Here is a 21749-nt window from a genome sequence, read left to right as displayed (position 1 = left end):
CCTCCACCCGCTTCCCTTTAGCCACCGACATCCTATGTCAATCGTTTCACGATGATTTCATCTTCAGATGTTGGTTAAGGAAACTAAACCATGAAAGTTCAGTGAAGTGTGAAAATTGTAGATTTTTATCTCTGTGTGCATGCTGTAAAACACCATTAATATAATTTTAAGCTCCACAATATAATCTAACACCACCGCAGTTCCTATTCACCTTTCCAGTACTTAAATCTAATAGCAGTTTGAAAACCACATTAAATCCTTCCCAAGCACCTCTTTCCAAAGCATTTCCATCAAAACATTTATAACCCTTCAGAAGCTCGATGTTCTGTTCGTATAGTCCCTGCCCTACAACAAGTACAAAAGGAAAGGCTTCTATTCATACAGAGAACATTATCACTTCTCAAAACACTGTACAACCAATGAATTAATTTTGAAGCAGAGTCATCATCCTTCGGTAGAGCACTGCAGCAGTCAATTAAAACAAAGCATGATCCCACCAACAGCAGCCAAGATGAATGACCACTTCATCTGATTTTCGGGTTGTTCTGGTTGAGGGAAAAATGTTCAGCAAAGGAATCCATTACTGGCAGTGGTGGTTAATGGAGCAATCGTGCCAAGGGCACTGGGAGAACTACATGTTTTACTGCCATCTGAGCCAGCAGACAGAGCCATGCTTTGACAGCTTGCTGAAACTTCCAACAGTGCAGCTCTCCCTCAGAGTTCTGCTGGAGTGTCAACCAAGATTATGTGCTTGAGGCCTACAGTGCAGCTTGAAGCCATAACCTACTGACACAGCAGCAAGAGGGTCACCAACTGAGACAAACTGACAAATCAGTTGAGTTTTTGCTAATAATAATAATAATAATAATAATGTAAACTGATATTGTAATTCTATCTTTGTCTTCTAACCAACCAGGAGCATTGTTTTACAAAGTCAAATACCACTCTTGACAGGGCTCATCGATGCCTTGAACATGCACTCTTGCACTGTCCGGTTTCCATGGTAACTTCCTTCTTTGTATTCTTTCATGGGATGTGGGCACTGCTGGCAAAGCCAACATTTGTTGCCCATCCCTAATTGCCTCGATAAGGTAGTGGTAAGCCACCTTCTTGAACCGCTGAAGTCCATCTGGCACAGGTAACCCATTGTTAGGAAGGGTATTCAAAGATTTTGACCCAGTGACAATGAAAAAATGGCGATTATAGTTGCAAGTCAGGATGGTGTGTGGCTTGGAGGTGAACTTGCAGGTGATGGTGTTCCTGTGCATCTGCTGCATTTGTCCTTCTAGGTGGTAGAGGTTGTGGGTTTGGAAGGTGCTGTCAAAGGAGCCTTGATGAGTTGCTGCAGTGCATCTTGCAGATGGTACACAATGCTGCCACTGTGCATCGATGATGGAGGGAGTAAATGGTAAAGTTGGTGGATGGGGTGCCAGTCAGGAGAGCATCTTTGTCCTGCATGCTGTCAAGCTTCTTGAGTGTCGTTCAAGCTGCATTCATCCAGGCAAGTGACTTGTGCCTTGTAGATGGTGGATAGGCTTTGGGGAGTCAGGAGGAATCACTCGCTGAAAAATTCTTGTCGCCTTAGTATTTATGTGGTTGGCCCAGTTATGTTTCTGGTCAATGGTAACCTCCAGGATGCTGATGATCGGGGATTCAGTGATGGTGATGCCATTGAATGTCAATGGGAGATAGTTAGATGCTCACTTGTTGGAGATGGTCATTGCCTGGCACTTGTGTGGCACGAATGTTACTTGTCACTTATCAGCCCAAGCCTGAATGTTGTCCAGGACGTTCTGCATGTGGACACAGACTGCTTCAATATTAAAGGAGTTGCCAATGGTACTGAACATTGTGCAATCATCAGCGAACATCCCCACTGCTGACCTTATGATGGAAGGAAGGTCATTGATGAAGCAGCTGAAGATAGTTGGGCATAGAACGGAACCCTGAGGAACTCCTGCAGTGATGCCCTGGAACTGAGATGACTGACCTCCAACAACCACAGCCATCTTCCTTTGTACAAGGTATGACTCCAACCAGTAGAGAGTTTCCCCTCTGATTCCCATTGACTTCAATTTTGCCAGATATCACACTTGGTCAAATGCTGTCTTGATGTCAACGGCAGTCACTCTCACCTCACCTTTGGAGTTCAGCTCTTGGTCCATGTTTGGACCAAGGCTGCAATGAGGTTGGGAGCCAAGTGGGCCTGGCAATACCCAAACTGACATCAGTCTGCAGGTTATGCTGTTTAAGTACCACCACTGCTGTACAACATCTACACGAATGACCAACCTATAGACGGTGTCACACACCGTTTTATATATGCTGATGACTTATGTGTCAGTGCCCAAAGCACTGATTTTAACACTGTGGAGAAAATGCTTTCTGTGGCTTTGGAGGGACTAACATCCTACTACGAAGAAAACCACCTTCGCGCAAACCATCAAAGACACAAGTTTGTGCATTCCACCTCAGAAACCGTGAAGCCAAACACCAGCTTAAAGTAACCTGGTGTGGAGCAACACTGACGCATTGCGAGCACCCTATCTACTTAGGAGTCACCCTTGACAGATGCCTCACCTTCAAGAACCACATCGAAAAGACAAAGGCAAAAGTGAGCGCACAAAACAACATCCTGAATAAGCTCACTAACACAAAATGGGGAGCAAGCTTGAAAACATTGCGAACCAGTGCACTTGTTCTTTGCTATTCCACTGCCGAATACGCCTGCCCTGCATGGGAAAGATCTGCTCATGCTAAGAAGATGGATGCCGTTCTGAATGCAAGCTGCCGACTTATCACAGGTTGTTTAAAACCAACAAACACCAACAGCCTATATATCCTGGCGGGTATCACACCCCCTGATATAAGAAGAATGGTAGCCAGCAAAAAAGAGCGACTCCGTTAAACATCAGATGAGAGGCACCCTCTACATGGTCATACATCTACACCCAGCCGCCTAAAGTCAAGGAAGAGCTTCATGAACAGTGTTGTTCCATTACAATCAACCCCATCTGAAGCCCGCATCACCTTGTGGAAAGACCGGCTCACCAGTCTTGAACAACCCCCAGCGATGGAAATTCTACCAGATGAAAGCCTTTCCCCAGGAGCTAATTGAGACTGAGCAACCTGGAAGTGCCTTAACAGGCTTAGGGCTGGTGTAGGTCATTCAAAGGTGTCATTAAGCAAATGGGGTTATACAACCAGCCCGACAACTTGTGATTGTGGAACTGAGCCACAGACTATTGCAACATCTCCTGCAATGCCTATCGCTAGAGGAACCCTGCACTGTTGCAGATCTTGCCGAATTCAACAACAAGGCGCAAAAACGTGTCCAGTTCTGGCTGGACCATGTATAGACTGTCCTTGGACACGATAAGAAGAAGTACCACCTGATAGCACTATTGACAACACCTTCCATCACTTTGTTGATGATCGAGAGTAGACTGATGGGATGGTAATTGGTCAGATTGGATTTGTCCTACCTTTTCTGGACAAGAAGTACCTGAACAAGTTTCCACATTGTCAGTTGGATGCCATAATTGTAACTGCACTGAAGCAGCTTGGCTAGGGGCACGGCTAGGTCTGGAGCACAACTCTTTAGTACTATACTGTCAGGATGTTGTCAGGGCCTATAGCCTTTGCAATATCCAGTGCCTTCAGAATTTTCTTGATATCATGTGGCTGAAGACTGACATCTGTGCTGTTGGGGAGCTCAGGAAGAGACTGAGATGGGTCATCCACTCTGTACTTCTGGTTGAAGATGGTTGTAAATGCTTCAGTCTTGTCTTTTGCTTTGACGTACTCGGCTCCCCCAACATTGAAGATGGGGATATTTGTGGAGCCTCCTCTTCTAGTTAGTTGCTTAATTGTCCACCACCATTCACGGCTGGATGTGGCAGGACTGCAGAGCTTTGATTCATTCAGTTGGTTGTGGGATTGTTTCGCTCTGTCTATTGCATGCTGTTTGGCATGCATGTCATCCTGTGTTGCACCTTCTCCAGGGTAACACCTCATTTTTACATATACCTGGTTCTAATCCTGGCATGCCCTCCTGCACTCTTCATTGAACCAGCATTGATCTCCTGGCCTGATGGTAATGCTAGAATAAGGGATATGCTGGACCAAGGGGTTACAGGTTGTGGTTGAGGGCATTCTGCTGCCAGTGGTGAACCTCAGCACCTCATAGATGCCCAGTTTTAAGCTGCTGGAGCTGTTCTGAATCTATCCCACAACACGATTGAGGATATCCTCATTGTGAAGACAGGAGTTTGTCTTCGCAAAGAACTTCCGGTGGTTATTTCCACCAATACTCTCAAAGACAGATACATCTGCAACAGGTAGATTGGTGAGGACAAGTTCAAGTAGGTTTTTCCCTCTTGTTGCCTCCCTCACAACCTGTGCATGCCCTGTTCTAGCAGATATGTCCTTCAGGGCTCTTCCAGCTTGGTCAGTAGTAGTGCTATCGAGCCATTCTTGGTGATGGGCTTTGAAATCCCCCACTCAGAGTGCATCCTGTGCCTTTAACAGGTCTACATCATCTCAGATGGATATAAAAGATCCATGACATTATTTGAGGAAAATCAGGAGAGTTATCTGCTGTGTCCTGGTCAATATTTATTCCTCAATCAATCTCACTAATGAAGCAAATTATCCGGTTATCACGTTGCTGTTTGTGAGGGCTTGCTTATTCACAAATTGGCCACCACGGTACAACAGCAACAACTTTTCAAAAACATTTGAATTCTCAAAGTGATTTGGTATCCCATAGTTCATGAAAAGTGCTATATAATTCAAGTAATTTCTTTCTTTCTTCATCACCATCCAATACTCCATGCTCAATGTTGGGGAAGGACAGCTTTGGTCCTTTCTGTAATGCCACTATGGTCAGTTTTTGTTGTTCTCCGGCTCGTGAAGAAAGATGACCTGGGGAAGTTATTGATGAACAGGCAGCACGCACAGTGCCACAAATTATTGCCTCCCAGGAAAGAAGGGACAAAATTACAGAGGGAGAGTAATTGTGGCTTCTCCCTCAACAACCTCCTACATCCTCAGCTAACAGTGCACAGGAAATCTGAAGGAAGGGCTGTCGGGCAAGGAGAAAAATAATTCTTTACTGCCGTAAACATGATATCAAAGGAATGCACAAGCTTGTGGAGAAGAAGCTCAATTTACAGTATTTTTTAAATGAACTGTGACAATCATATTTTGATTCTGCTACAGGACACAGGGGATTAAACTTTACCAGCCATTTCTGCTGAAGGACAATCAAGTGCCCTTTCCACACTGAAATTATATCCTTATTGAAAGCATGCCAATTCATATTTAAAATGGATGATTTAGAGGAGAGAGGTATACTGGTTTATTGTATATATTGTTGTTTTTGAAATATGGGTTATCTCGATCAGCAGGTCTATAAGCCTGTTGAGGTCTGCCTTTGTTAAGGTTAAGCACCAAAGTGTGACTGAAGAATACTGTCTATTGTAGGAACTGGTGCATAATTAAAGATTAGCAATGTACTATAATGGCTGTGTAACAATGAAAGTGAAATTGTGTCTCAAACGCAAATATGTTTCCATTGCTTACTTTCTGTACCAATGTTCTGGCATCAATGGAATCTAATTGCTGCCATTTAAAGATGACAGCCAGTTTGGAATTAGAAAGCTGTCCTTTGGCGCAATGGTTTCATAGTGTGAAAAACACGTGATCGAAACACACCATGATAGGAACAAGGGAATTTTCAGAATTATTGCAGTTGTTCAAACACATTTTCTTCCTTAAAATGCACGACAAGCATTTCTGCTTGTGGTGCCTGGTGTCAATTGCACACACACTTGAACCAGGTGCATTATGGACCACGTGCAGAATAAGGCTCTGTCAATTTAATGGGGGATTTTTTTTTAATTTTCCATGACGTGCAACAGGCTGGGCCTTCCTTACAGGGACCTATGGCACCAGCAGCAGCATTTTTCAGGAATGCTTATGCTGGGACTTGCAATCTCTGGGTTCCGCCATTTACTGTGCTATGGATAAAGCAAGACCAAATGGTTAGGGGCCTTTGTCAGATTACAGACCTCCCACAGTCTGTTCTCTCACAGCCTGGCAGCAGGGGCAGTGCGGCAATGGAAATGGAACCCGATGCCATCACTCATGGTGGCAACATATCTGGACCTTTGCTACGCCATTAAGCAATGCCCACCCTGGAAATTCAGCTGGGCCATGCTCTTTTGGCAGCCACTGAATTGCTTTAATCAGCATCTGGTCCTGGAGGTCACCACCCACAAGCACCTCAAAAGCCCTTGACTGACCCGCAGTTGCCTTCTACTTTCCATGTTGCAGCCACTGAGGGAACACCTTGTATAAGTATTAAACTAGTTGAGAGAACACTTAAAGTACTAGGGGCTTACACCATGGTGATAAATAGTATGCATGCATTTGTACAAGGAATTAAATGTTTAGGTTCAGAGAGTTTTCTGATAGTAACTGGTAATGCTACAATATTTGTTGACATGAATATCATTGCAAATGTGGGACTTTACTTGGTTTAATGATGGTTATGTTTTAAAATGTCTCTTTTAATTTGAGGTGAAATAGATTGTCCTGAGGAGGAGGGATGTTGAAATCATACAGAACTCTGCCTGGAGACAGGCCCAGGTGATTTGTAACTGAAACCTATAGAAAATTAGGTGTCTGTTTTCACACCCTGGCAAAAAGAAGGGTAGCTGGTCATTTTGCGCAAATATTTTCACTATATTTTCACTACCGAGGCAGGTAGCTTGAGGCGAGAAATTTCCCAGCTCACCCCTCACCTTGGAGAAAAGGCCCCCAAATGGTGCGATCTTTGCTGTGGGGGTGAGGATGTGGGATGGCATAGGGCCTGCCGAGCCTAGAAGCAGAGTGTTGGTGGGCACAAGGGTGGCTGAGCGCTGAGGTAGCTGCCCCCGAGGCCCGCTTCAGTTCCGTGGGACTTTGCCCTGTCATGTTATTATAATGATATAATCCCTTGGGCTTATTTACTGTCCAAGACACACAGCACCAATTGCCCATTAGTGGTTTGATGAACAAGTTGTGGGTTCATTAATTAAGACTAGGCACATGTGAACAGTTATACATAGGTATAAAGCTTGAAGACATCAGAGCTGTGCATGTGGGCTCTGCTCAAAGCAAAAGTGGAACTAAGGCTGGATCACATGACACATTTTCATTCTAGTGATGTCATGCTGATATCCCTCAAAGGCATATTACAACATCCCCCTTTCTTTTTAGAGATACTTTCCCCCTTCCAAAGAAGGAAAACTATTTACAATACACGTTCATGTTTAGTTACCATTACACAAGTGCATATAGAAATGATGAATCTCTGAGTCTCTGAAGCATAGAGGTAATCTGCTGGTATGCCCAGATCTTGTAATGGTAACCCTGTCTGGAGGTTTCTTTAATTGCTCACAGTGATCTGTGGGATTGTCATTCTTGGATGTTGTTCCTGGTTGCATTTGGGGTCTTGTCCCAGCTGCAATAAGGTTGAGGAGCTGGAATGGATCTGATTTTCCCTGGCTTACACCTCACTGTTGCTCCTTTGTATGTAATGACTTCATAGGACCTTCATTCTGAATAAATACTTGTCACCTCAGCTGGTTTTCATGTACTTTATGTGAGATCCCAGATGCAAACTTGTTGTCCCAACTCTAAATTTGGCAATAGTACTGAAGACTTGTGCTCCAGAACTTGCCACGCCCTTAGCCAAGCTGTTCCAGTACAGCTACAACACTGGTATCTACCCGGCAATGTGGAAAATTGCCCAGGTATGTCCTGTACACAAAAAGCAGGACAAATCCAACCCAGTCAATTACTGCCCAATCAGTCTACTCTCAATAATCAGTAAAGTGGTGGAAGGGGTCATCAACAGTGCTATCAAGCGGCACTTACTCAGCAATAACCTGCTCATTGACTCTCAGTTTGGGTTCAGCCAGAGTCACTCAGCTTCTGACCTCATTACAACCTTCGTTCAAATATGGGACAGAGGTGAGGTGAGAGTGACTGCCTTTGACATCAAGGTAGTATTTAACCGAGAGTGGCATTAAGGAGCCCCAGCAAAAATGGAGTCAATGGGAATTGAGGAAAAACTCTCCACTGGTTGGAGTCAAAGGAAGATGGCTGTTGTTGTTGGAGGTCAATCATCTCAGCTCCAGGATATCACTACAGGAGTTCCTCGAAGTGTCCTAGGCCCAACCATCTTCAGCTGCTTCATCAATAGCCTTCCCTCCATCATAAGGTCAGAAGTGGGGATGTTCGCTGATGATTGCACAATGTTCAGCACCATTCGCGACTCCTCAGCTACTGAAGCAGTCCATGTCCAAATGCAGCAAGACCTGGACTATATCCAGGCTTGGGCTGATAAGTGGCAAGTAACATTCAAGCCACACAAGTGGCAGGCAATGACCTTCTCCAACAAGAGAGAATCTAACCAGCATTCCTTGACATTCAATGGCATTACCATGACTGAATCCACTACTATCAAAATCCTGGAGGTTACCATTGACCAGAAACTGAACTGGACTAGCCATATAAATACTGTGGCTACAAAAGCAGGTCAGAGGCTAGGAATCCTGTGGTAAGTAACTCACCCCCTGACTCCCAAAGCCTGTCCACTATTTACAAGGCATAAGTCAGGAGTGTGATGGAATACTCTCCACTTGCCTGGATGGGAGAAATTCTAAAACATTCAAGAAGCTTGACACCATCCAGGGTCCAATTGATTGGCACCACATCCACAAACAAACATTCACTCCCTCTACCACCAACCTCAAGGCAGCTCACCACCACTTTCTCAAGGGCAACTAGGGATGGGGAATAAATGTTGACCTAGCCAGTGACGCCCACACTCCGTAACTGAATAAAAATATTCTGTACATGCATTTTTATCATGCACATTGGTCATCTTCACTTGTCGTTTTAAAAGTTGCTCTCTGGTTTCTGAGAAAGTAGAATGGTTAACAGTAGGTAAATTGGTACGCGCTGGTCTGGTCTTCCAAATATAACTTCTGCTGGTGATGGAATAGTTGCACTTAAAAGTGTCACTCTTGGATATAACATTGCAATGTGTAGATCTTTGTTGGTCTGTCTACATTTGAAAATTAGATATTTCACCATGTGAACCATTCACCCATTCACCCAGCTAGGCCATTAGATGTAGGGTAACGAGGAGGAGAAACAATATGACCAATACTCCACATCCCACAGATATCCTGAAGTAGCCTACCAATATTGTTATCCATAATGATTTCCCTAGGTACACCAAAAGGTTCACACCCCCTCAGAGTGTGCATGACAATTGCGCTTGTCATATTGCGCAATTGTCAAATGATATGCTACTTGGTAAAGTAGTTGGCATTGACAATGAACTCAGTGCCAGGGACATGAAAGAGGTCGGATGCAATTTTGGATCGAAGATGGGCGGGAACTTCATATGTAATCAATGGTGCTTTGTGTTCATTTGGCATTTGCTCTTGACATGCCTTGCCCTTCTTTACAACATACCTGGTCCACAGACTACCTCTTGGGAGTCTTCTCATCTGATTTAAGCCCATGTGCGAGTGATGAAGTTGTTGAAGAATATCAGGTTGCAAAGATTCCAGTATGATGACCTGCCTGCCTTTAAAAATGACTCCCTGGGAGATGCCTAGCTCACCTTGATAGGCCAAAATGACCGCACGTGTTCGTGGACATGCTGAATTGAATCAGGCCATCCCATCCCTCAATGACGGATTTCCATAATTTCTGAAGTGTAGAATCTTCCGCTGTGTCTTTTGCTGCTGGCATTTGCATTGCACAAAACATAGCAAATCAATTTGGAAAACATTTTCAAGTTCAATGTCAATGTTGATCTAAGGGTATATCTTTTGTTTCGCTGTGTTAGGCAATCTAAAGCAAAAGTGAAACTGAGGCAGGGATTTTCCAGCCCCATCATGTCGGGGCCCATTGCAGGAGGTTTGGGGACCCAGCCAAAAGTCCATTGACTTTCGGCAGGACTGGACGATCCTGCCGATGGGTGGGGCCGGAATATCCCACCCTAAAACTAGATCACATGACACATTTCCTTTCTGGTGATGTGATGCTGATATCCCTTAAAGACGTACTACAACATGTCCTAATTGTGTTACAAGATTTTAAGCCCTTGATCCCTCGACCTTCACACCCCCTCACCACCTACCCACCACCACCCCCCATGGCCCTTTAAATCCTCCATGCCAACTCATGCCAAGTCAATGCCACATCATGCCTAGCACTCACACCTCATGGCCCTGTATATCCCCATGTAATTCATACCAACTCAGCCAGTATCCATGCTGCGCAGGCCTCAGCAGCCATGTGGAGATGAAATAAGATTTCACTATACAGACTTAATAGTAAAGAAAACTAAAGCTTTTTTTTAAATCTCAAGAGTTTAATCTCATATAAATAAACAAACTTCTATTTATACACCAAACCAAAGACAGCTGATCCTTTGATTAAAAACAAAATACAGCGGATGCTGGAAATCTGAAATAAAAATAGGAAATGCCGTAAAAATTCAGCATGTCTAGCAGCATCTGTGGAGAGAGAAACAAAGTTAATGTTTCAAGTCATACAGACTCAAAATGTTTACTTTCTCCTCTCTCCACAGACACTGCCAGACCTGCTGAGTTTTTCCAGCATTTTCTGTTTTTATTGCAGCTAATCCTTGACTAGCCTCTTTAAGCTAGCAGTCAACAGTTGAACTCAGAAAGCCCCTGCTGAGATAATTAGCATTTTTTTGGAAATCAGCCAAGCATTCATAAAGACCCTGAGGGAAATGTCGACAAAGATGCTATAAAAAAAATTTTTTTTGTAACTTTGTAGCTCTCAAGGACACCTACGGCCTGTTTCTATTCATAATTTTTAAAAGGCTGGGGATTTAAATAACTACACATCGTGGCAGTTACACAGGCCTTCTCTGCCCTCCAAGAGTCTTTACATCTACTGCATCAATTCATGACTCCCACGTTGTTGCAAGGGGCTTAACCCACAGCCAAAATGGGGTTTGTTTGAACACAGCACTGAATTCAAATGGCGCTGCTGGTTTTGGGTTTCCCTCAATCACGCCCTGCCCCCTTCCTCCTACTGGCAAAAAATGAATCTATTGAAAATGGAGGCGAGACCTCCACATCCAGATTCTGCCTGCCACTTTGGAAGCTCCTCTGGGCCTCAGACTCACAGACCCTGAGAGCAATACAGAAACAGCTGCTGTGGTGAAAGCAGAGGCAAAGGCTGCTAAGTGTTAGCCACCAGAAGGATGCCGATGAGAAATGATTTTCTGTTCAAAGTGATGGGACTTGTGGAGATCTACGGACCAAGGAGTCACCAGGGGGTGCCATGCTGCTGGAAGTCAGTTTGAGGATATTCAGAAGATTGCGTGAAATGACTTTCAAAAGCGACAATGGAAGACTCGCCCACATGTGGAAAGGAGAAGGGAGCCTGCCTAAAAGTTGCGAGGCGTGTGGGACGTCAAGGCTACTTATCTGCTGGGAGTGTGGCACAATGTACAACTGGGCCGTAGTACTGCAGATGCTGGAGATCTGAAATAAAGACAGAAAGTGCTGGAAAAACTCAGCCAGATAGCAACATCTGTGGATAGACGAACAGAGTTAACATTTTGAGCCCAGTATGACTCTTCTTCAGAACAACGGACCTTCAGAAATGGCTCCAAACAACGATCATTTCGGACTCAAAACATTAACTCTGTTTCGCTCTCCACAGATACTGTCAAACCAGCTGGGTTTTTCCAGTACTTTCTGTTTTTATTTCATCAATGCAGATTGGCCTATGTTGCCAATATCCTACGTGACTGCCTGGAAGGAGTTGGAGTCTAAGAATTTCAGGGGCTTTAGTGACCTTCATTGCCACAGGAAGCTCTGTGCTAGTGCGGCAGTTGGTTGCAGGTTTTTTTTCAGGAGGTGGCACAAACTCCCTGGAGAAACACAGTTTTGTTATCCGCTACATGTTACAATTGCAAATGCCTCCCTCCACCCTCGAACAAACCATAGCTTCATGTCTGCAGTTCTCAGTCAATGTGTGGAGTCAATGTGTGGAGAGGAGGTCAATGTGTGGAGAGGAGGTGCCAAGCTGAGGCTTAACACCACCATTAGAAGGAGGGGAATGAAAGGGAGAGTGACTCAGAGTTACATTCACAGGTAACTCAGCAAGCAGCAACAGGGCAGTTTAAGTGCAGGCCTGAGTATACGTCACTGGTGATCGACCCCTGAAGAGTAAGAAAAAAAGGGGACAAAATGGCATTTTTTCTTTAGATGCCACAAAATTTGTTCTAATGTTTACTCTTGGTCTGCTCGTTCCACAGTAATGAAACCCGTTCAGGAGCAGCACAAAGCCCACGAGGCAGATCGAGAAGCAGCAGCCACAGAGCTTATTCAAAGGCCAGCACAAAGCAGAGTGTCCCTGTCACTAGCCGTGCCCAGTCAGCCAAATCACCATGTAAAAGTCCTCAGAATAAAAACAGCAAATCAACTGACAAAATAGTAAGTATTGAGGCCAATTTTATCTTTTTCACTATGACAATTCATGAAATTCTAATCATAAACTTTACTTGGGGCCATGCAAAATGAAGTGTGGTTTCAAAAAGAGATGTATTTAAGCAGAGAAGTTTAGTGCACTCAGCCATTAACTCTTATCCCCTGCTCCCCACACCCTCAAACCTCATTGTGATCAACTTTCATTGTCTGATTCTGTATTTTTTTGGACCTTATTAATTTCTCAGTAAGAGTTTCCATTTTTCTTTAATCATAATCTCCTATTCTCCAAATATTTTAGTTCTATGTCAAGGATTCAGATGTACCTCAGACTCCTGATGTCTATAAGACCATTTTTCAGGTCTTGGCCAGTGTTTGATGATTGGTAATAAAGTCACAATGACCCCACCCCATCCATTTCCAACAAAGAAGCCCAGAGCAAAGTTGGGTTTGGTGATCCCAGCCTTGTGGCTACTAACTGTACACTGTACAAAGGGCAGGCACAATGCAGACATTAAGTTCCAGAATTGTCCATTGCAGTGCTGTTCAAGCACTTACATAGACTTTCAAAGCAGTGATCAACCACCCATTATACAGCCCACTCAATGCTCATACAGTCATCATAAAGGCAAATCAGCTTGGTGCATAATGGGTAGTCGATCTGTCATCCCTCGTCTCAAGCAATGTTGAATAGTCTGCCCTGAATTTCTTATTACTTACTCATTATTCAAACTCTTCTCACCTGAACTTATCTGAAATTGTGTCACAACGCCACACATCATTTTTTTTTAATATGTCAGATTTTGGCTTCATGCAACTCTCTGAGGAAAATAATTAAACGTGTAACCTAAAATCCAATTGATACATACTTGTATAATATGATCTGCATTGCCATTGATGAAAATAGAATGATTTTCTGTAACTAAGTTGAAATTCGGCTGTGTGCTATTTTTAGTGCATTGGTTAATACACTCACCTGAAATTCTTGCGAAGCTTGACCAAGTTGTTAACTATGAACAGCAGAATCACAAATTTGTTACAGTGTAGAAGGAGGCCATTTGAACCATTATGTCTGCACTGGCTCTCTGAGCATTTTAAGAGCCGGTGCAGCCACTCTCCTCGTGGCTTTTAGGCAGACTCCCTTCTCCTTTCCACACCAGGGCAAGTCTTCCAGCATCCCGTTGAAAGTCCTTTCACTCAGTCTTCTGAATGTCCTCAAACTGACTTCCAGCAGCACACATGTTGACTTGGCAAGGACTATTAAGCAATGCACTAAAATGGTGCACAGTTATAAAGGGGATCTATTTTTGGGTATAACCCAAAGTGTTTAACTTCTTGTTTTCTGGATAGCAAGAAGAGGAATGTGTGATTTTCAGCACAACAATGTGACCTACAAATGACATGATGATCCTTTTCAATGCAATTTTCTTCATCATTCCATCTGTATGCAAAACGAAAGTTTGCTAAACAATTTCTGCGAAGGTGGTGCCTATGAAATTAAGAAGGGACCTGGGAAAGTAACATGGAGAAGTCAGGGTAGGCACATGGACAATTTGTAGAAGTGGTGTGATTCTGGAATCTAGGAACTGATTTAATAAAAGGGACTTGACTGAAAGTAAGCAAAGGACATTCATTGTGAATTTCTATTGAGAGATGCAGACTGAATGATCATGTCAAGTTCATATCTAATCTTAAACTGCCCATTTGTTCAGATCAGCTACTGAAGATCTTTAATCTCAGTTTGGAAACCTTCCCAGATACAGTGTTGAATGATGGAGGTCTATCATTAATAGTAGTCGTTGAGGATCAGAAGGAACTTTGACAGTCTTGGCCTACTTCCTAACAAATAACAGTCCACTCTATACCCCTTTTCAATACCATGGCCGGAATTTCACGGCCCCGTCGTAGCGGGGACGGGGCCATAAAATGCGGCGAGCCATTCTCAAATCCATTGATTTCGGTGGGAAGGTAAAATCCCACTAGCGTAAAATTCTGCCCCATATATCAGCTTTTGGAAGTGCAGAGAACAGCAACATTGTGTGAAGTATTGTGGATAGTAGTTTAGTCTGTTCATTGGCATAACACAACGATGCAGAGGAAGTGTAATAACGAAAGGCAAACGAGAAAGGTATAATTCCATTACTGGCAGTGTTTTCCTTCTACTTCATCAGTGCAGAGCCACATGGGTTTAGAAAACTTTTAATTCAGAGAATAGCAGATGGGAAATTATGCTACATAATTATGTCCAAAGTAGGAAGTTAGTCAAAGCATAAAAAAACTGAATTTACCTAAGGTGCAATTAAAATAAACTTCAAGTACTTATTTAGCAGAGGAACAGTTAAATGATTTCTTTGTACCTGGCCCTTTGCAAAAAGTACAACTGCATCCCAAATTCCTGCCGCCAATATTTTTAATATATTGGCATTCCATTGAACACCTGCACCAAAATCTATTTCTACACACCAGGGCCTAGAAATTCAATAGCATATTCCTGTTTTTCAGATGCTAAGCAAATGCTTAAGCATCCAATTTGGCTTCAGTTTACTTGGAACTTTATTGACATTATAAAGCTTTGATGCTACCCATCCTAATTGATGGAAGCAAAATATGGTTCCTTAGGTCAGAAGATAAACAAAGATCATTAGTGGCAGAAATTATCTACTTATACCCTCAGAATATCTAGGCCAGTGGTCAGCACTTTGATAACAAGAAGAGCCATTTAAAAAAATGTAGTCAAAAATGCAATATCTTCAGAACGGCAATGCTGTTACACAAATACAAATCTGAAGAAGAATCACTCGACTCAAAACATTAACTCTGTTTCTCTCTCCCCAGATACTGCCAGACCTGCTGAGTTTTTCCAGCACTTTCTGTCTTCATTTCAGATTTCCAGCATCTCTTGTATTTTGCTTTTATTATAATGAAAAAGAAGGCAGAGACACATTCCAACAACATTTTAAAGGGTTTTTTTTCAAAAAATGTTCCAAATTGAATGATACTTTCTCACAAGTACAATGTTAATAAAAGTTTTTTTAAAAATGAAACAAGCCATTTAATTATGATAGAATGGGTTTAATTGATCAAGGTTGGGAGAAGCACATGAGTCCTCAATGAACCGCATGTGGTTCTGGAGCTGTAGGTTGCCAATCCCTTGTGCTAGGCCCAAGAGATGTAAAGTACTGAATTGAATCACTGAAAGACACACTAGATAGTTCAAATATATAATGAATATGCTATGAAAATAAATTGCTGATATATTATGCCAGGAGATTGTGTGCTTTCTGGTAGTAGATCAATGAGTAGCATTGATTGTGTTCATGTAAAATCTCTTTATACTGTCCCAATTGAAGAAGGTTATGTAGAGGTAGAGACAATAAATCTGGAATTGAGAAAATGGGACAATTTCTTTCTTACTGGGGACATCTTCATCGTGAAAAATTGTTTGGCAAACCTATCTTTCTATGCAGTTATGCAAATAATGTTGAAATTTATCACTGTGTCATTTTTGTGTGACACCGTTGTTGCTCAAAAATCTACATAACATGTTTGAAGCTTCTCCCAGGCTCAGAGTAAAGATTTGGCACAAGATTTTCAGGAAGACAAAGGCATGCAGACTCTCCAACAAAATCAGGGTCAGAGATCCCTAAAGCGACCTACTTCCTTACAGTTCAGTTGGCGAATTCAGCTGAAGGCCCAAGTACGTTCGGTTGCCAACCCGCGCTGAGTGAACTGACCTCAGCTGAGGTGGCAGTAAGATTTTATGGGGATAGAGGAGCAAATTGGGATTAGAGCAGATCGCTCTGATGCAGAGCTGGCATCAGTGTAGTCACAATGGATGAAATGGCCCCCATTCTGTGCTACAAAATGTTCTGCTAAGGTTTCACAGGGCTTTCAGTGAAATAGCCTTTTCATTAATCACTTCACACAGCTCATTAAATATGCATCACTATTCAGGAGGTTAATCTAACATTAACATGTAAAACTGATGTTTAACTGCTTATGACTGTGTGTGATGATTGCGTCTAACTGAAGCCAGCAGTGTTATTTTATTTCCTTCCATTCCTTCATTTCAGTGTTTAATGCAAGTCTAATTTAAGTGAATTGCTTGTGTTGCTGTAGCTTTTGAAATATGGGGTCTAAGCACAGCTGGTTGTAAAAGTGAATGGAGTAGAAAACTTGTTCATTCCCATTACATTGCCTCAATGGCTCTGAGGATTTCAGGCTCTCTGTCCCATTGGAATATCAATAGCTCGCATTGTCGCTCAGCGTGTTGTCAGCTTTTTAACTTTTATTTTGCAGAATGTTAATGATCATTTGAATTTATAAAGTGCTGACTAAATATTGCTTCACACAAAGCAGTACTTGAGCTGTAGGATTTTTTTCAGTCAAATAAAATCTAACCTGTAACGTCCAAGGCTTTTCTCTAATTTCTCACCCTATCGGAGTGAAATGATCCCTTTCGATAATTTGACTTGAAACATTGAGATGAGTACGAAAGAGGAAAGCCCAATTTCTATTTACGTTCATATTTCACAAAATAATTAACAGGTAGAATTTTACTCCTATAATTCTCTAGATCTTTTTCTACTTCCTGTAATCGAGTGCAAAGCACTACCTCAAGAGAGATTCTTTATCAAAATACTATTAACTATGTATTCCTTTATTAGAAGTGCAGGGGACCCTGTACAAAGATGAAGACAAAAGGATACTTATAGTCTCTGGTTTTTAAACATAGCCTCTGTGAGATTGTGAAAAGGACATTGTCTCTTTAAAGATGTGGCAGAGTGGGCAATAGTGTGGTGGAAGACACTGGTCTTTCATCTCCAGATTATATATTCAAACCCTGATTGATGATGGTTGTAATGGTCCTGTTTGGAGAGTCTCATGCACTTACTGGCACAGGCCCACCGATAATAATGTCACTCAGAAAGGCCACTAAGTGTTTATTGCAGGAAATGGAAACGTCATACAGTGCGGTCAGCATGCTGTTCCGAGGTGGGAAACGAAGCATGTTGTTGCCAGTGTAGAAAGAGCTCTAATCTACATCTAACAACACCAATTTATACTTATACAGTGCCTTTAACATAATAATACATCCCAGGATGCTCTGCAGGAGCTTTATAAAACAAAGTATGACACCGTGCAGCATAAGGAGATATTAGATCAGTTGACCAAAAGCTTGGTCAAAGAGATAGGTTTTAAGGAGTGTCATAAAGGAGGAGAGTGAGGTAGAGAGGTGAAGAGGTGTAGGGAGTGTATTCCTGACTTTGGGCCAAGGCAGCTGAAGGCACAACCACAAAAGCTGGAGAGATTAAAATTGGAGATGCACTGAATTAGAGAAGTGCAGATGTCTCAGAGGGATGTGAGATGGAGGAGATTACAGAGATAGGGAGGGGCAAGGCCACAAGGTGATTTTAAAAAGATGAGAATTATAAAATGAAGGCGTTGATCAGCTGGGAGCCAGTGTAGGTCAGTGATACAGGAACAGGACTTGGTGCAAGGTAAGATATGGGCAGCAGAGTTTCGGATGATCTTAGGTTTAAGGAGGGTAGAATGTGGGAGACCTGTCAACAGTGCATTGGAATAGTCAAGTTAAGAGGGAACAAAGGCATGAATAAGGGTTTCAGCAGCAGATGAGCTGAGACAGAGTGATGTAGAGCGATGCTCGTAGGAGGAAATAGGCAGCCTTAGTGCTGGCACGAATATAAGGTTAGAAGCTCATCTCAAGGTCAAATGTGACATAAAGGTTGTGAACAAACTGGCTTAATCTCAGACAGTTTCCAGGGAGAGGAATTGAGTTAGTAGCTAGGGAATGAATCAAAAGCAATTAATTCAATCTTCCCAATAATTAATTAGAGAAAATTTCTGCTCATCCAGTACTAGATGTCAGATAAGCAGCCTGATCGTAAGACCATAGACCATAAGACATAAGAGCAGAAATTAGGCCATTCGGCCCATTGAGTCTGCTCCGCCATTCAATCAGGGCTGATAAGTTTCTCAATCCCATTCTCCCGTCTTCTCCCCGTAACCTTTGATCCCCTTACCAATCAAGAACCTATCTATCTCGGTCTTAAATACATTCAATGACCTGGCCTCCACAGCCTTTTGTGGCAATGAATTCCATAGATTCACCACTCTCTGGCTAAAGAAGTTTCTCCTCATCTCTGTTCTAAAAGGTCTTCCCTTTACTCTGAGGCTGTGCCCTCGGGTCCTAGTCTCTCCTACTAATGGAAACATCTTCCCCATGTCCACTCTATCCAGGCCTTTCAGTATTCTGTAAGTTTCAATCAGATCCCCCCTCATCCTTCTAAACTCCATCGAGTATAGACCCAGAGTCCTCAAACGTTCCTCATATGTTAAGCCTTTCATTCCTGGGATCATTCTCGTGAACCTCCTCTGGACCCTCTCCAGGGCCAGCACATCCTTCCTGAGATACGGGGCCCAAAATTGCTCACAATATTCTAAATGTGGTCTGACCAGAGCCTTATAAAGCCTCAGCAGCACATCCCTGCTTTTATATTCTAGTCCTCTCGAAATAAATGCCAACATTGCATTTGCCTTCCTAACTACCGACTCAACCTGCAAGTTAACCTTAAGAGAATCCTGGACTAGGACTCCCAAGTCCCTTTGCACTCCAGATTTCTGAATTCTCTCCCCACTTAGAAAATAGTCTATGCCTCTATTCTTCCTACCAAAGTGCATGACCTCACACTTCCCCACGTTGTTTTCCATCTGCCACTTCTTTGCCCATTCTCCTAACCTGTCCAAATCCTTCTGCAGCCTCCCTGCCTCCTCAATACTACCTGTCTCTCCACCTATCTTTGTATCATCTACAAACTTAGCCAGGATGCCCTCAGTTCCTTCATCTAGATCATTAATGTATAAAGTGAAAAGTTGTGGTCCCAACACTGACCCCTGTGGAACTCCACTAGTCACCAGCCGCCATCCTGAGAAGGACCCCCTTATCCCCACTCTCTGCCTCCTGCCAGACAGCCAATCTTCTATCCATGCTAGTACCTTGCCTCTAACACCATGGGCTCTTATCTTACTGAGCAGCCTCCTGTGCAGCAACTTGTCAAAGGCCTTCTGGAAGTCCAAGTAGATAACATCCATTGGCTCTCCTTTGTCTAACCTACTTATTACCTCCTCAAAGAATTCTAACAGATTTGTCAGGCATGACCTCCCCTTGATGAAACCATGCTGACTTTGCCCGATTTTACCATGCACTTCCAAGTATTCTGAAATCTTATCCTTAATAATGGACTCTAAAATCTTACAAACGACTGAGGTCAGGCTAATCGGCCTGTAATTTCCCGTCTTTTGCCTCACTCCCTTCTTAAACAGGGGGTTTGCATTAGCGATTTTCCAGTCCTCTGGGACCCTCCCTGACTTGAGTGATTCCTGAAAGATCACCACTAACGCCTCCACTATCTCTTCAGCTATCTCCTTCAGAACTCTGGGGTGTAATCCATCTGGTCCATCATTTATCAACAGTGGCAGAGTCGAAAGTGGTGGTCGTGAGGTAGAGCTGGGTGTCACCAGTGTACATGTGAAAACTAATGCTGTGCTTTCAGATGATGTTGCCAAGGGAAGCATGTAGTTGAGAAATAGGAGGGGAGCAAGGATAGGTCCTTGGGGAACACCAGAGATAATGATGTAGGAGCAGGAAGAGAAGCCATTGCAAGTCATTCTCTGACTATGACTAGATAGATAAGAATGAAACCAGGCGAGTGCAGTCCTACCCAGCTGGATGGAGAATGGAGAGGCATTGGAGGAGGATAGTATGGTCAACCATGTCAAAGGCTGCAGACAGGTCGAAAGGATGAGGAAGGAAAGTTTATCTTGTCACAGTCATATAAGATGTTGTTTATGACTTTGCTAAGAGCAGTTTCGGTACTGTGGCAGGAGCAGAAACCTGATTGGAGGGATTCAAACATGGAGTTCAGGGAAAGAAAGGAATAGATTTGGGCGGTGACAACATGTTTGAGGACTTTGGAGAGAACAGGGAGGTTGGAGTTGCGACTATAGTTTGCAAGGTGAGCTCAGAGAGGGCACGAGGGGAGATAGGAAAGAAATGAAAAAGATACAAGTTCAAGGATAGGGTAGGGGAGAGTGTTAAAGGAAGCTTGGCCAGGTGGGCTAGTGGAAGGGAGGGATGCAACAGAGGCAGCTGATCAGATAGTCTTGACCTTAGTGGTAAAGAAATCCATGAGCTCCCAGCACTTACTGTAGGGGCTGAGAGTGAGGGGACAGGGAAGAAAGTTTTAAAAAGCTGGTTTGCAGTAGAGAAAAGAAGCCAGATTATTTTTGCATTCCAGGATGATTCTGGAATAGTGAACAGTTTTAACAGATAAGAGCAGGACATTTCAATGTTTTAAGTGTTAGTGTCTGGACAGTTTTGTACTTGTGCTTAAAGATGCCAGGTTCTATGCCCCAGTCCTTACATCTTTAACCTCAGTCAACACAAGCTCACAACATAAAAAAGATAATATTGCTCATAAGAACATAAGAGCTTAAGACTAAGGAGCTGCAATAAGTTCCTTGAGCCTGCTTTGACAGTCAACAAGATCAGGGCTGATCTCCTATTTGAGTGAAGAAATTTCTCCCATCTCAGTCCAAAATGGCTGACCCCCCTTATCCTGAGACTGTGACCCCATGTTCTAGATTCCCCAGGGGAACACTTTTTCAGCTTTTCCCATCAAGCCCCTTCAGAATTTTACATGTTTCAATTAGATCACTTCTTATCCTTATAAACTCCAGGGAAGATATAGGTCTAGTCCACTCAATCTCTCCTCTTAGGACAATTCCCTCATTCCAGGAATCAACCTGATGAACCTTCATTGCGCTCCCTTTAGGGAAGTAGACCAAAACTGCACATAGCACTCCAGGCATAACCATACCGATGCCTTGTGTAATTGTAGTAAGGCTTCTTTACTCTTATACTCCAATCCCTTTGTGCCAAAAGTTAACACACCATTTGCCTTTCTAACTGCTTGCTGTGCCTGAATATTAATTTTCTGTGATTCTTGTACAAGGACACCCAGGTCTCTCTAAATGCACGCAGTCTCTCAGCATTCAAAACTATTTTGCTTTTTATTTTCCCCACCAAAACTGAAACTAATTCCACCACATTGTATTCCTTCTGCCTTGTTTTTGCCCACTCACCCACCCTCTCTATATCTCTCTGCAGCCTCTTTGCATCCTGCT

At 43.0% G+C, this 21749-nt stretch overlaps 1 protein-coding gene across 1 annotated transcript in view; it reads left to right on the top strand.

Annotated features, from left to right (window-relative positions):
* Positions 1 to 21749, top strand: part of srrm4 (serine/arginine repetitive matrix 4) — a 363549-nt gene that overhangs the window by 315882 nt on the left and 25918 nt on the right. The window contains exon 7 of the mRNA XM_078554655.1: positions 12374 to 12551. Coding sequence (XP_078410781.1) covers positions 12374 to 12551 — 178 coding nt within the window. The remainder of the gene's footprint in view (positions 1 to 12373; positions 12552 to 21749) is intronic.

This window comes from Cetorhinus maximus, chromosome 12 (genome assembly GCF_964194155.1).
Source record: "Cetorhinus maximus chromosome 12, sCetMax3.hap1.1, whole genome shotgun sequence".
NCBI classification, from domain to species: domain Eukaryota; kingdom Metazoa; phylum Chordata; class Chondrichthyes; order Lamniformes; family Cetorhinidae; genus Cetorhinus; species Cetorhinus maximus.
Note: the sequence above shows the minus strand (reverse complement) of the source record. Positions and strands in the feature narration are given on the sequence as shown.